General features: G+C 48.4%; 6 protein-coding genes across 6 annotated transcripts; 3 read left to right on the plus strand and 3 right to left on the minus strand.

Annotated features, from left to right (window-relative positions):
* Positions 1-121: 121 nt before the first annotated feature.
* EYB26_007882 (uncharacterized protein) lies at positions 122-1,378 on the plus strand (the record flags this gene model as incomplete). Its single annotated transcript, XM_054267142.1, has 1 exon — positions 122-1,378. One exon carries the CDS (start codon positions 122-124, stop codon positions 1,376-1,378), a length of 1,257 nt encoding a protein of 418 aa, XP_054123117.1.
* Positions 1,379-1,737: 359 nt separating this feature from the next.
* Positions 1,738-3,538, plus strand: EYB26_007883 (uncharacterized protein; the record flags this gene model as incomplete). Its single annotated transcript, XM_054267143.1, has 2 exons — positions 1,738-2,016; positions 2,081-3,538. 2 exons carry the CDS (start codon positions 1,738-1,740, stop codon positions 3,536-3,538), a joined length of 1,737 nt encoding a protein of 578 aa, XP_054123118.1.
* A 147-nt stretch (positions 3,539-3,685) lies between these two features.
* Positions 3,686-4,477, minus strand: EYB26_007884 (uncharacterized protein; the record flags this gene model as incomplete). Its single annotated transcript, XM_054267144.1, has 3 exons — positions 3,686-3,727; positions 3,794-4,037; positions 4,098-4,477. The coding sequence occupies 3 exons, from the start codon at positions 4,475-4,477 to the stop codon at positions 3,686-3,688; spliced, it is 666 nt and encodes a 221-aa protein (XP_054123119.1).
* Positions 4,478-5,346: 869 nt separating this feature from the next.
* On the plus strand, positions 5,347-6,916 carry EYB26_007885 (uncharacterized protein; the record flags this gene model as incomplete). Its single annotated transcript, XM_054267145.1, has 2 exons — positions 5,347-5,520; positions 5,579-6,916. The coding sequence occupies 2 exons, from the start codon at positions 5,347-5,349 to the stop codon at positions 6,914-6,916; spliced, it is 1,512 nt and encodes a 503-aa protein (XP_054123120.1).
* Positions 6,917-7,322: 406 nt separating this feature from the next.
* EYB26_007886 (uncharacterized protein) lies at positions 7,323-10,477 on the minus strand (the record flags this gene model as incomplete). Its single annotated transcript, XM_054267146.1, has 7 exons — positions 7,323-7,634; positions 7,713-7,948; positions 8,007-9,387; positions 9,438-9,469; positions 9,522-9,759; positions 9,820-10,252; positions 10,353-10,477. 7 exons carry the CDS (start codon positions 10,475-10,477, stop codon positions 7,323-7,325), a joined length of 2,757 nt encoding a protein of 918 aa, XP_054123121.1.
* Positions 10,478-11,367: 890 nt separating this feature from the next.
* On the minus strand, positions 11,368-13,220 carry EYB26_007887 (uncharacterized protein; the record flags this gene model as incomplete). Its single annotated transcript, XM_054267147.1, has 3 exons — positions 11,368-12,610; positions 12,662-12,862; positions 12,946-13,220. 3 exons carry the CDS (start codon positions 13,218-13,220, stop codon positions 11,368-11,370), a joined length of 1,719 nt encoding a protein of 572 aa, XP_054123122.1.
* Between the last annotated feature and the right edge of the window lie 778 nt (positions 13,221-13,998).

A 13,998-nucleotide genomic window follows, 5' to 3' on the forward strand; every position in this document is an offset into this window, starting at 1 on the left:
TGCCTTAATTTGCATATCATATATCTTATTCTCTTTTTTTCTTCTCACATTCCTTTCTTCAATCTGTTACATCGCCCGACCTTTTTAACCTTACACGCCTTTGAGAGCGTAGACAGTGGTCATGGTCAAATACGTCTACACCATCTCTGCAGCAGCCTTACTAAAACTGGGCTGGTCCTCGTTGGCAGCTGCAGCATTAATCAACTTACCTCTCAACGACCTCTTCATACGGGACAATTCTGCGACTTGCCCCACGAACTCTACCTCGTGCGGTAGCTCGTATTCCGGGAACTTTTGCTGCGCGTCAGATACGACGTGTCTCCGCTTGGATAGTGGAAGCAGTGTCCTCTGTTGTCCCACGGGAGAGGACTGTTCATTCATCGAACCGATTACTTGCAATGTGCAGGCAATGAACGCTACTGCTAATCCAACTGCCCCAATACAGTCCACGAAGCTGAGCGACGACTTGCCAACCTGCGCGAACGGATGTTGTCCTTTTGGGTATACCTGTGCGAAGAACACCACATGCGTTCTGGACTCGTCGACCTCAACAACTACTGACTCTGGCTCCGCGTCAACGACGGCCACGTCCGCGGCAACGACAAAATCAGTTGCCTCTGCCACATCCACAATTTCCATCAGCGATACCGCCCCGACAACGTCGACAGTATCATCAGCAACGTCTACCTCTGTATTTTCATCAAACTCAACACAACCCGAGGCATCAACAACATGTCCTCAATTACCTGCAACAGCTGTTGTTGCCGGCTTCTTCCCCGGCGCAGTGGCCGGCGCCCTCGCGGCTGCTATGATAATGATGTGTAGACGACGCGGCGACAAACAAAACCGCGAAAGCACACTCCAAAAGACCCATCGCTCATCCGGTGGTACCATAGTTGGAATTTCAGATCCCATACCAGATGACGAAAATGGTTCGTTCCGTACAGACTTCCTCCTTCAACGAAAACTGAGTGGCCGTTACCCACAACCAGGCACGGTCTCACGCTCCAAATCCATGATGCGCAGAACCGGTACTCGAGTGAAGAGCATCTTCATCGGGAAAAACGGTACCACCGCAGCAAGCCCGCAATGGAATACCGCAACGCCGCCCATGCCTCCCATGCCGGATATTTCATTACCAGTTACACCACCACATCAAACCGGCAGGCTTGCTGCTGGTCCACGCCAACAAAGTACGGAGAGTATCAAGGTGTATTCTCCACCTAACATGTTGGGTATAAGCAGCTTGAATCAGGATCGAAACACCACGTTCAGCGAGGTGATGGAAAAGGCGGGCTTTCAGAATGCGAGGGGTGAGCCGTCATTTCGGGTGACCGAGACACCTGTTCAGGGCAACAGCCCGCAGCGGAAGAAGTAGTCTTTCGCACAATCATTGCGTTTTCTTTTTCTTTTATGTCGTATCTAATACCATGTATCTTATTGCATAGCATTCCTTACCATATTACTAATGTCACTGTCGCTTTTAGAAGAATATGTGCATCTGAGTTGCAAGTGTAGTCGGAAGCTTGGAGGAGTAAACAAAACAAAATGATGTATAAGTGGATCCGATCACGTGAAATGCCAGTATCATCAAGCTTTCTGCAATCTGGCCAATCAGCCTACAGTCTTCCAGTCGTTCAAGATCCAGCATCGTCAGTGTCAAATTCACGAACCAGAATCTAATGCCTGAATAACTCAGTATCCCCAACAAAACGCGACAATAGAAATGCTCTGATAATGGCCACAAATGCTGGAGGCCTCGCTGCCTCTGCCAAATCTGTGCCAGCCGCTGTCGCAACCGAATCGACCATAATGGGAGCAACACCCCCGGAAGGCGCAGTGGTTAGCCATACGCTTCCACCCGAGAAACCGGAAGGCATCCGGACACGGACAAAGGTTATACTCGCGTTTTGGGTTGTTATTATATTCTTTGGGCTGCCGATGTGGTGGAGGACCACTTCTGTTTACCGGGCGTCGTTACCCCTGGATGAGATGATGAGTTGGGCAGAGGGCAAGGTGAGAACTCACAGTGACGGGTCATTGTTCTAGGGGAGGGGCTGACATATGGTTGATGATATAGGCATGCAAACCCGAATTTCCGTTGGAGATTGTCCTGCGAACGCCATCAACCTCAATGGCTGAGGCTCAGAGCCTTCTGCGAACAACACAACATGCCCTGGACGACTTGAATGAATTTCCAGTACACCATTTACGACTGAAGCTAGCGAATCATACCGAGACAACAGAAAACAATAAACTTGATATTGATATTGAAACGGAGGATAATTCGAATGCGGCGCTTGTCGTAAATCTCATTCCCTCAGAAATCGCAACGCCTACTTCAGAGCTTCATTCTCATGCACCGCGGATAGATATATGGTATCCGCCTAGTCAACTGTCATCCGTTACTTCTACAACCTCTCCTCTCATTACTTTTATTGCTGGAGAGATTCAGAAATTATTCAACGAAGAAAAAGCCACTATCGCGTATATTTTGGGGCAGAGTAATTCTGCGTTGGCATCCTCATTCCCCAGAGGAGGTCAATTGGCTGAGCTCGTTAGCAAAAGAGTCGGCAGATCGCTCAAGTATGCAGAAACATATCATTTATCATTTTCACTTTTTACACCCGGCTCACAGCCGTCGTCATGGGAGATTGAGAATGCGATTCAGGAATACTTTGTTCCATTGCTAGACGCATTCTCACCAATCAGCAATTTTTCAATCGACACTCAGGTCCAACTATATGCTTCCTTTTCTCCGACATCCCCCCACCCAGAGTATGATGAGGGATCACAAAAATGGACGCTCAAGGAGGAAGATCTCAGCTCCTTTATCAACGCTGCAGAATGGCCATTGAGTCCGGGCATAGGCAGTGGACCAACGATCAACTTCGTTTTATATGTTCCTGCTGCGACGCAGTCACCACTAGTCGTAAAGGAAAATCTTGCTACAAGCTGGATTGTGCCGCAATGGGGCGGCGTTGTCATTGTCAATCCACCTGCCACACCTGGCGACGATATTAACCCACCACACCTCGCCAAGGAGTCACTCAAACCCGCTCTCCTCACATTCTCGCACCAACTCCTCACTCTGCTAGGTACACCAGCCACACCATCCTCTCTTCCCCTCCGGCTGCAAACCTCAATCCGTACCCGAGCAGCTACCTTGTTGCTCTCTGCGTCATCAACAATGGGCTCCCTAGCCCGCCTCACTCAATCCTTATCTTCAATCCCCATCCCACGGAACGTTGCCTCCTCCGTGCTCACCACTTTGAGTCACTTATCATCAACCTGCCAACTTCTCCGCGAAGGCAAATTCGCAGCGGCGCTGGCCAGTGCCCGAATAGCCGAAAAGGAAGCAGAGAAAAGTTTCTTTGAGAAGAGTATGGTTGGACAAATGTATTTTCCGGATGAGCACAAGATTGCGGTTTATTTGCCGTTATTGGGGCCTATTGGGGTGCCATTGGTGATGGGGTTGTTGAGGGAGGTGAAGAATTTGGTTGTGGAACTCAAGCGGAGGAGAGCAGCCAGTAGATAGTTAAATGATACCATATTTTGTGTGTAACTGTATTAATACATTCGAGATGATTAAGAACAAACTCCTCTAGATGCTAGAAATAATGGTTGGGGTATCTAAACAACGCCATGCAAGCAACTGATGAACACATTACCGACAGGTAAGAAATCAATACTCCTTTTCGAAAATCTTCTGAATTGGTTTCGCAGCCTACACAACGCATTAGCCTTCAAATCCCACAAGGTACTTAAACGAGGGTATGGGAAGGGGACTCACGTCAATAAACCGCTCCAAATCAGCATCAAGATTCGCCAAATCATCCTTCCGCTTTTTGTTTTCTGCAATTAGAGCCTGTTTCCGTTTGAGTAGTTCTTGCCTGGCTTGCTCCAGTTTCTCACGCTCGTCGTGTTCATGTTTTATGCGCGCAATCATTAGTTCGTGTGCGTCTAAGGAGGCGTGTTCGGGAAACAATTCGAGAAATTCTTCTTCGGGGATGAGGGGAAGCGAGAGATATTTATGACTGTGCCAGTCAACAGTTAGTATATACATTCGGTAGAAAGGGGAGGGGGCGTAGACGAACTCGTAAGATTCACAAGCCGCAATTTCACCCATCAAATGCTTCTGCTCATAGTACAGGTTCTGTAGCTGCAGATGCAACCGGTCAATCTCCTGACGCGCTTCCGCGGTGACTTGTTTGGTCTCTCGCACGCGCAGGACAGCATCACGATTTAAGCCGCGCAGTTGCGCGAGAAGCGAGTAGAGGATCTTTTGTTGTTTGGAGATTGCGAGGATTGTTTCTTGGGAGGGTGGGTTGCTACCTGATGCAGCGGCATTGGTGGGATCGAGCAACTGCAAGAGTTTTTGGCATTGGTTGTGTGCGTTTGCGCTGATTTGGAGGACTGGCAGTAAAGACGGATCGGTGACGATGTCGCGGACTGTCATGGATGCTGTTTCCGCCATTTTGCTTAGCTTTGTCGGTAGAGCTTGAATGTGTTGACGTTCAGTTGACACAGATGACTAGACCAGCAAGGTTATCCAAAATTACCCAAACAGGTATTTAGTGATCTGCACGGAGCCAGGCCAAGATGTGGTGAGTGTCAATATCACCGGATGTGGCAAAGTGTAGAATTTCGGTGGCGGATAGGTAGAAAGACGAGACTCGTGGAGTTGAGATGTTCTCTCATAGGCTGAATTATCAGACTAGTTTTGAGGTCCTGTATGTATGGAACTATGTAGGTATGTGCTTTGAATGTCGAATAGCTGCTGGCAGCAACTGCAAAGTGCCACTGACCGCACGGAATGGCAGATGATGGTGACAATGTGAAGAAGTGGTTGGTTCTGAAGAGGTGTAAGACAGTTCATGTGATTTGCCTATCGGTTATCGTCCGCCAAGAGTTCTGGTCGGCGTCCCTTCTTTCTCGTCCTCTCTTGATCGCCCAACCCCATGTGATTCTTCAATGCAACAACACCCTACTTATTATTCTTTTTGATCCTTCTTTGTAATTATTCCTATATTCCTGCCGACAATAAATGCAACCCTCTGGCAATCTCGCATAAAAACTCCTCAACGATTGCATTCGGACCCACGGACGGACTTATCGTCGAGTTAGATTAGCCGTCGATTATTGGATATCTAGTGGCCAGCGATCCCTGTCACTCTGGGCTACGGACTACCACTATTCGGCTTGGGGGGCAGCTTTCTCCACCAGCGAGTGTTTAATTGCTCAACAATTCCCCTCCGAGAGAGTCAACTATGAAATAACAATTTCCTCTCCAAAACAAACACTCTCTTTGTATTCCCTTTGTCAGGACGGACTTAGACAATCACAATGGCGTGCAAGGCTCCCGCCGTCGCAATTGGAGACTTCGAAGGCGCCGTCTCGACTTCGACCTGCAATACTCCGAATGAAGAGACACCCCTGATTCGCTCAAGAAGGCGACATTCCTTTCAGCATGCGAGACGGTCGTCGTGCGATTACGATGCAGATGCTGTTTTTTTACGGGTGAGTCATGAAATTACTTGTGACGAACGAAGCATTGTGACTAATTCGTTGTTTGTAGGTGGAGGTCTTCCTTGTCGAATTAGAACGACGTCTACAATGGCTCGAAGAATACCGCAAATCTCACATGGAATCCATAGACGCTAGCATGCGAAGAGGATATGCAGCACTAGAAGCCGTTCGAGACTCTTGCTGTGCGGCATCCGGCGAGCTAATGGGAGGCGGCAAGAGGCGAGCCAAAATCTTGGTCGAAACACTCGAAGAACGATACAACGAAGCTCTAGCGACAAAAGAAACTCTGAGCGAAAAAGCGTATGCAGGCATGCGACTTATGGAGTCATTTTTAAACGATATCGAAGCCAGATCTCAGCTAGTCCGTGATGCAGGAATAACGGGTACCTTGGATGAGGGTTGGAAAGCCGTTGACTCGGGATTGAGTCATGCTCGGGAAGCTGTCAACGAAGCGGTTGACGAGGGTATGGAGAGTATTCGACGGGCCAAGGAAGCCTTGCGCGAGAGTATAGATCGTGCTATCCTGCTGGCACAGGAGCGCCGCACAATCCACTACCATGACTTGCCGCATCCATGGAGAGTCAACCCACATATTCTACAAGGCTATCGATTCACGGCATCCACCAAGGAGTGCATAACGTCGGTGTTTTCCTTTTCAAACGAGCTAGTCAACATTTGGTCTCATTTAATCGGCCTGTTTATCGTCCTATCGATCGCATTTTATTTCTACCCGCTCGATCCGAATTTCCATCTCAGCACAAAGGCGGACATCATGATTGCCGCTGTCTTCTTCTTCGCGGCCTGCAAGTGCCTTGTCTGCAGCACAATCTGGCACACCATGAACGGCATCGCCAACCAAAAAGTCATGGAACGATTCGCCTGTGTTGACTACACGGGCATTTCATTTCTTGTTGCGGCGTCCATCATGACAACTGAATATACCGCGTTTTATTGCGAACCAACCTCTCGCTGGATCTATATTCTTCTCACTTTCTCTCTCGGTGTGGGCGGCGTCATCCTCCCCTGGCATCCAACCTTCAACCGTTCCGACATGTCCTGGGCCCGCGTCGCATTTTATAGCACTATGGCCATGACCGGATTCGCACCATTAATCCAACTCAGCTACTCGCGTGGCTTCGAATGGTGCCTTTATTTCTACGCCCCCGTCGTGAAAAGTATCTTGGTGTATGGCCTCGGTGCCTGCATCTACGCCTCCCAAATCCCCGAACGCTGGTTTCCCGGATTGTTTGATTATTGCGGCGCAAGCCACAATATCTGGCACATCGCCGTTCTGGGCGGGATACTGTTTCACTATTTCGCGATGCAGGAATTGTTTGCCGGTGCGTTTTTACGGGCGGAGGGCGAGTGCCCTAATCTGACTTCTTAGTCGGCCGCTTCGCTTCTAGGTTCGCGATTATATTATAATTACTATAGACTTTTTATTTTAGGGGATTCTCTCGTGTGTATATATATATACACATTAACCATTTGTTTGTTTGTTTTTTTCATCTTGACATAGTCTAGCACAAAACAAGGGGTTATGTGTTTTTTATGCATTTTAATCTGGGTTATTAATTAGGAAGAGTTTATATACATACATACGAACGAAAGCAATGGAGATGTTATGGTGCGAAGGCATAAATAAATACACTCTTTTATAATTTGAAATAGGGTCCTGGATTAGACATCAATCTGGAGAAAGCAGGACAACCACGAGTAAGTGAAGAGTTGAAAATGTCTTAAAACTACACGTAGTCTAAAACGACCCATAAAAAAAGCAATTATGGTGGTCTCTATCCACGATATCCAGGCGCCGTATACAACATGTACATCGAATTCTCTAATTTGGACCCATTGCCATTCGTTGTATTACTAGTACCGCTGCCGTGGTTGCCATCGTTGCTGCTAGTGGTGGCGGTAGTGGTGGTTGTGGAGGTATTGAGATCAGCTGGCGGCATCACATCTCCAGTAGTCGTGTCCCCGTTCACATTTACGTTTGTGTTCGGGTTCGGATTTACTGGTAAATGTAAAGCATCTGCTGTGTTCCAGTATGGCTCTTCCCAGAGCGTGGGGTTGTTGTCTTCCATTTGGCCATCCCAGGCATGCTACGCCACGAATTAGTTCGTCTGTTAGAGTGTGTTTTCTTGTGTGAAGGAGGGAGGGAGAGGAAGGAAAAAACGTACCCAGTCAAGGTTCTGTGGTGTATCGAGCATGGTTTCTATTACGTCGAGACCTGGTAGGGAGGACGATTGGAGGTCGGGGTAGGGTTGGGGGAATATGTTGAGATTTACTGCTGTTGGGATGGGTGGCTGTTGAAGACTGGCGGTGGTGGTGTTGTTTTGACCGGGGATATTAGATATAGGGGGCGTGGGGATTGTGGTCGATATGTTAGAGGGGATGTAGTTGGCCATGTATACATCTATACGACCAGCAAGATTAGACGAGACACAAGTTAGAACAGAAAGGGGAGGGTGTACCCTGATCAACACCTCTAAACCCATGATTGGATGCACTTTCTCCAATCGAAATATCATCCGGCGACCTCCCTGTCGCCAGGGGTATACTAACTGTAGCATTCGCAAGTGTATTGTTGGCAGGACTTTGACTGCTCCTCTTTCTCGCCTCATCATCAAGTTCCGCTTTCTTCAACATGACCGTCACCGCAGCAAAGGCCTTTCGCGCCTCGAGGGAATGTTTCAAGTTCTCTTTCCAGACTTCGCGGGATTTCTGCAGCGTTTCTATTAGTTTACTTCTCTCACTCGCACTTCCAGCACCAGCAGAAGAAGAAGTGTCTTGTTGCTGCTCGGCCGTATTGACGAGATCATTATTCTTGAATAATTCAAGACAAATCACCATGGCGGCAAGGACAAAGTCATTATTCTGAAGCGATCTGAAAAACCAATTATTCTTCTCAAGTCGACCACCTACCTCCGACTCCTTGTACAAATCGTATTGATGGCGAAGTATCTCCTTTGCCGCGCTCACACAAACGGAGCGCGAGTAACTCAGCCGAGGGTTATAGCGAGCCTCAACGAGAAACTTTCTATGCAGCACAATGCGAGCCTTTTGGTACAATATATCAAGGGTATACCGTTTCATAATCAGAGCTGCAGTGTCAACAAAGGACTGATTTATGGGCCGCATGCGAAGAGCCGGCGCCATCAGTTTATGCGCTTCTTCGAGGCCGCGGTCTAATTCGAGCACCTTTTCGTACGTTGATGGTTGTCGATTGTAAGCCAAATCGCAGATTTGGCCAAACATGTTCATGACGCGATTCTTGGATCTGAGATAGGTGACGGGTGTTAGGACGGTGTCAGGTAATGCAGGTGGTAAATCAATGGAGTTTTCGTCAATGTCTTCGTCGTTAATATTTCGTGGGATTTCGGTGTCGCTTTGCCAGCTTTGGGCTTGTTTGGGGATACCGACTTGGAAAGACGTCAAGGTATCGAGCTGTGAGAGAATGGCCCAGGTGCGTCGACGCATTTCTCCTTCTAGTGTGGATAGAGTATCGTAGTGTTTGGCGTCTCGGTGGTAGCCCATTCGCATAGCGAGTTTGATGGCAATACCCAAAATGATTGAGACGCTCATGGCTGAGTTGCCTCTTTTGGTATACTCGACTGTGGCATAGATGAGTAACGCCTCGACCTTGTACTTTCCAACTGTAGTATAGTTTGAGCCGATGAGACAGTAGCAGCAGTTTCTTTGGAATCGGTTGATTTCATCTATTGGATCGCGTAATGGAGAAGGCAGGCTTTCCATACTGCGCCGGAACATGCCCACAGCCATGGTCATGCAACCATACAAAAAAGCAAGCCAAGATAGCGAGACTTGCGAAGGATCATTCCAGAATTGATTATACTACATATTGTTAGTTCAATGCACACCCAAATCAAGGAGTGAAGACAAACCTCTCTATGGAAGGTTGGGAAGTGAATCACAGCTATGACATGTCAGTGCTTTCTCTTCAAGTAATTCAATGCAAGATCACTTACGAAGACTAGGATCATCCGAGTTCAGGTATTTAGCAATCAGTCTATCAACTACTTCCCGCGCAGGCAAATCTGCAAGTAACTCCTGCTTTGCGGGTACCCGGCCTCCGTAGAACAGCAACGTTGGACGATTCGCATCCTGTTCAACTTCAACGATTTCGTCCTCGGAGTCATCTCCAAGGAAATCATCATCGTCAAAGTCTTGGTCTTCATTTTGTACATATTTCTTGACTTCTTTGAGCTATTGGTGTATACCAAGATTAGCCGCATTTCGACAACTCAATATGAGGGGGAGACGCACGTCATCAAGAATAGCCTGCCAATTCGACGCATCCACATAGGTCATGCCGTTATTCAACAACTTCCCCGGATCAGCCTCCACCGAAGTACTCTGCTCCGCCGCACCACTCGTCGTCGGCGAGGGCTCAGCCGAATTATTATTCACATGGCCCGCAGGTGAAGTTGAAGTCGAACTGCCACGGGCAGCACCACCACTATTACTCCCACCACTACCGCTACCGCTCCCGCTACCGCTCTCGTCTTCCTGCTTCTTCTGTTGCGCAAATGAGAGGATCAGATTCTCCAGATGCTGAATCCGGTTCTGGATATGTGAGGGGTTTGTGCCCGTCGCGTGATTTACACGTCCACGGGGGCCATGGCCTACATACGTGCAGGAAGCCGCATCGCCGCGCCGTGTGCAACGGTCGCAGGGATGGGTGCGATCACATTTTAATCTATACATAGTATATGGCGATTAGCATCTACTACAGACAGAGTACGCATGGCTTCTTTTGGCTAGATCAAGGCAAAAATGTATACGCATGAATGTCTTACTTGCGATATCGGCATGCAGTACATGAAAATTGAACCCTGCTGCGCTTCGTCTTGGGTTGCGCATTGTTAGAGGCAGCAGCAGCAGCATCACCGTCATTCATATCCATGTCGTTGTTGTCGGCCATAGCTTCGGACATCGAGGACATCGAGGACCAGAGCGAGAGAGTGGATACAACACACAGACCAGACGCAAAGACGTTGCCAGCTCGCAGTCTGGATGAGAGCTAGTTAGTGTTAGTTCGTGCACAGATATATCATATATCAATATACTTAACTAAGTTAGTAAGTTGTAGTTCCTTAGTCAGCCGGTGCACCGGTCGGTTCGGTAGAAGCGCGAGATGATTCGTGGAGAGAAGAGTCGGCTTTACGTACAAAACCCGATGTGGGGTTGATGCCTGACAGCCTGGATGCCAAGATATCAGTCGATTCTAATTTCTCACCGTCATTTCTCGAAGTTACTCGGCAACGTTTTCCTATCTTGAATTGGACTTTTACAGTTCTATGATGATGGCCGACTAGTCTGAAATCTGAATGATATATGGGCAAGGGCCAACATTGTGGCTTTGATTCGTTTCAGCTCAAAACAATGGTGGTTTTGGTACTTTGCCTACTAGGCCTATTATCAACAATGCAATTTCAAGGACTTGAAGTCAGGAGCGTTGTATGATATTCGTCAGGCGTAAGATTTGTTGAGGTAGGAGAGGAAAGAAGAAGCAAAGACGGGGCCCGCCCAGGATATTGGTCATGTTATTCCCATTGACTGTTAACTCTTGAGGAGACAAGCGACGGAAGGAATCAATCCGTGACGGGAAACGAGGGAGTGTCATTGCCTGAGGCGGTCTGAAAAAGTGAAGGATATTAGTGCAATCTGACTCTTTCTATGTACAATTCGTAATGTCCAATGCTTCATGTGTTGTCTAATTAGATGGTCTATATAAGTAATGCACGACAGTATTAAGAGAAATGATGAAGACCGAGTCTAATCGCATGACAAAGTCTATATCTTAGTATATACTTATGCGACGCACATACGACCCGAGTTATCAACGGTCCAGTGGTCACTACCAACAGCCTTGAGAGCATAGAAGAAGTAATTAGGGTCATACTTCTGCTTAATCTTCAACAAGGTATTGTAGTTGCTACCGAAGAAAGTGTTTTGCCAGTCTGGCTGACGGAAGTTGGCCTCGTTCTGGTAGCATCCACTGCCAGGAGTAACAGCCTCAAGTTGAGGCACAAACTCATTGGTAAGGCGGTCCTGATCAGCGATCATGGCGGCCCAGGTGGCAGTCTCCTTCCAGGGGGTACCGATTTGCATAGTAACGGCGGCGTTACGCAAGGGGGGGAAGATGGCGTTGTAGACATCACCGGGGTTGGAGACATCAAGACCGACGCCGACGGCAATGACGCCGTTTTGGGTGATGTTGCGAATGGCGGCAGCAATACTAGCTGGGTTGCTGTCGAGAGTGGCACGGGGGATGAGACGGCCACCGTATTGATACTCGCCGACGCCGAGGTTGCCGTAGGGCAGAGGACCCATGTACTTGTTGTAGTGGTCGTAGTAGGAGCTATACTGGGTGTAAGCAACACCATAGGTGATGTTAAGGCCATCAAGGACGTTAAGGAAAGGAGTCAAGAGGGCCTGGACATCGGCGGTGGTCTTGTTGTATGCAGTGACGGGGTTGAGGGCGAAGAAGGACGAGGCAATCTCATAGATGACAGTGGCACCGCTGTCAATCATGGCAGGCAACAGAGAGTGGAACTGGGATACAGCCTCGTAGAAGATGTCTGGAGTGGTACTGCTGGACAAGAATTGGAGACCAGCACCACTGACAGTGGCGTCAGCGTGGGCCTTGATGGTGGCATAGACGACTACACCATAGTTACCGGCACCACCACCGCTGATGGCCCAGAAGAGGTCAGAGTTGTTATAGCGGTTGGCAGTGAGGAGCTTTCCATTGGCAGTGACAACCTGGAACTCCAAAGCGTTGTCGGCTCCCAAACCGAAACTGGTACTGAGAGCGGAGTGACCACCACCCTGGATATAACCTCCAGCGAGACCGACAGTGGGACATTCACCGCCGACAACGACAAGACCTTGTTTGTGAGCAGCATCCATGATCTGGTAGCCCATGATACCAGCGCCAACCTTGAAAGCGGGACCGGTGTAGTGAGTGTCAGCCCAGCGCTTGTACTGGATGGAGTTGAAGTTGTGCATCCAGACAGAAAGAGCACCAGCACCGGTGGAGCGAGCAAAGTAGCTATTGTCATTAGTATTTTTTTTCCTCTTCTTAGCAAGAACTGGGACTTACTCATGACCAGTATTGCGGATAACGAAGCGAATGTTGTTCCTAGTGGCAAAGTTGACGGCAGCAATCACATCGTTGGCAGAGGAAACATTGACAGCATAGTTGACGTAGTTGCCCATGAGACAAGGTTGGGACTCTGCAGAGAAGGGGTCACAGCTGTTGTTGGCAAAGAAGGTCTGCATGATGGAAGAAGATGATGCAATGCTATACACATCGTTAGCTCTAGTTTCTCGGGATTTTTTTTTTAATTTTTTTTATTGTTTAATAAAAAAAATGCTTATGCATACTGAGTCTGGGGAAGGTTCCAAGCATTCTGCAAAGCAGCACAAGCAGAGGCATCGTAGGTAGGATCATGGCAGGGAGATCCAATAGGCACAGTCGCGATCAATCGACCACCGACGGTCGAGTTGAGAGAAGCCCAGGCGGAAGCAGAGGGCCAGCAGCTGTCAGTAGGCATGCAACGGCATGTGCCTGAGGGGCAAGATTGGCTGGTCGCCGCCACTTGGCCGCTCGCCGTGGAGGCGAGGGCAGCCACAGAAGCCAACACCCACGAGTACTTCATGGTGCCGGGAGAGACGACAAGGGAGGTGAGGTCAGGAGTGAGGGATGAAGGAAAAGATTCTCGACTGATGAAATTGAAGTTGAGGTTGTTGGACAATCGAATGTTTAAATAGAAGAAGAAAAAGAAGATGTGGGGAGCCGATATCAGGAACACGTGGTAGTGGGTGCTGCGGTGCTGCGGAGATGTTTCCTAGAGTATCTTCGGATATCTCCTAGAGTCTCCTCGATATCGTTCGATTACTCGTTTGGGAAATACTACCGAATTGAACACGGGTCGGTGGAGTGAGCGATCGAGATGTCGGAGGGCAAACAGAGATACACTTTTAAGCAGTAGAGATGACCGAGACGCCTCTGATGTACAACCGTGGATAAGCTTATTTCTTGAGGTCGGATCTACAGTGCCTTCAAGGGCATCATGAAGAGGTGGTGGTGGTCTTGGTCCGCCTCCTTGCATGGTTTAATAATTAATAATTAATTTTTCAACGGTCAAATAAATATAAATTGCAACATCGTGTGTCAAATCATGCAGGTCCTGGGACGCTAAAAGGGCTAGCATGCATGCACAACAGAACTAATCTCTTCTGGTATTGTTGCGGCGAGCGTTTCTGCAGTAGGGAGGATACAGCCAAGAAGAGGTAGTCCTCAAATGACAAAGAGCGTTTTCGGCAGCCGGCTGATGATTGATTAACTAATCGAGATGAGCCCCAAAAGCGCGCCAAGCTTGTTTTGGCTGCAACGCTAAACTGCAAGCCGCAGGCGGTAAGTGCCGAACTTTTCCG

Source organism: Talaromyces marneffei, chromosome 6 (genome assembly GCF_009556855.1).
Source record: "Talaromyces marneffei chromosome 6, complete sequence".
Lineage (NCBI taxonomy): Eukaryota > Fungi > Ascomycota > Eurotiomycetes > Eurotiales > Trichocomaceae > Talaromyces > Talaromyces marneffei.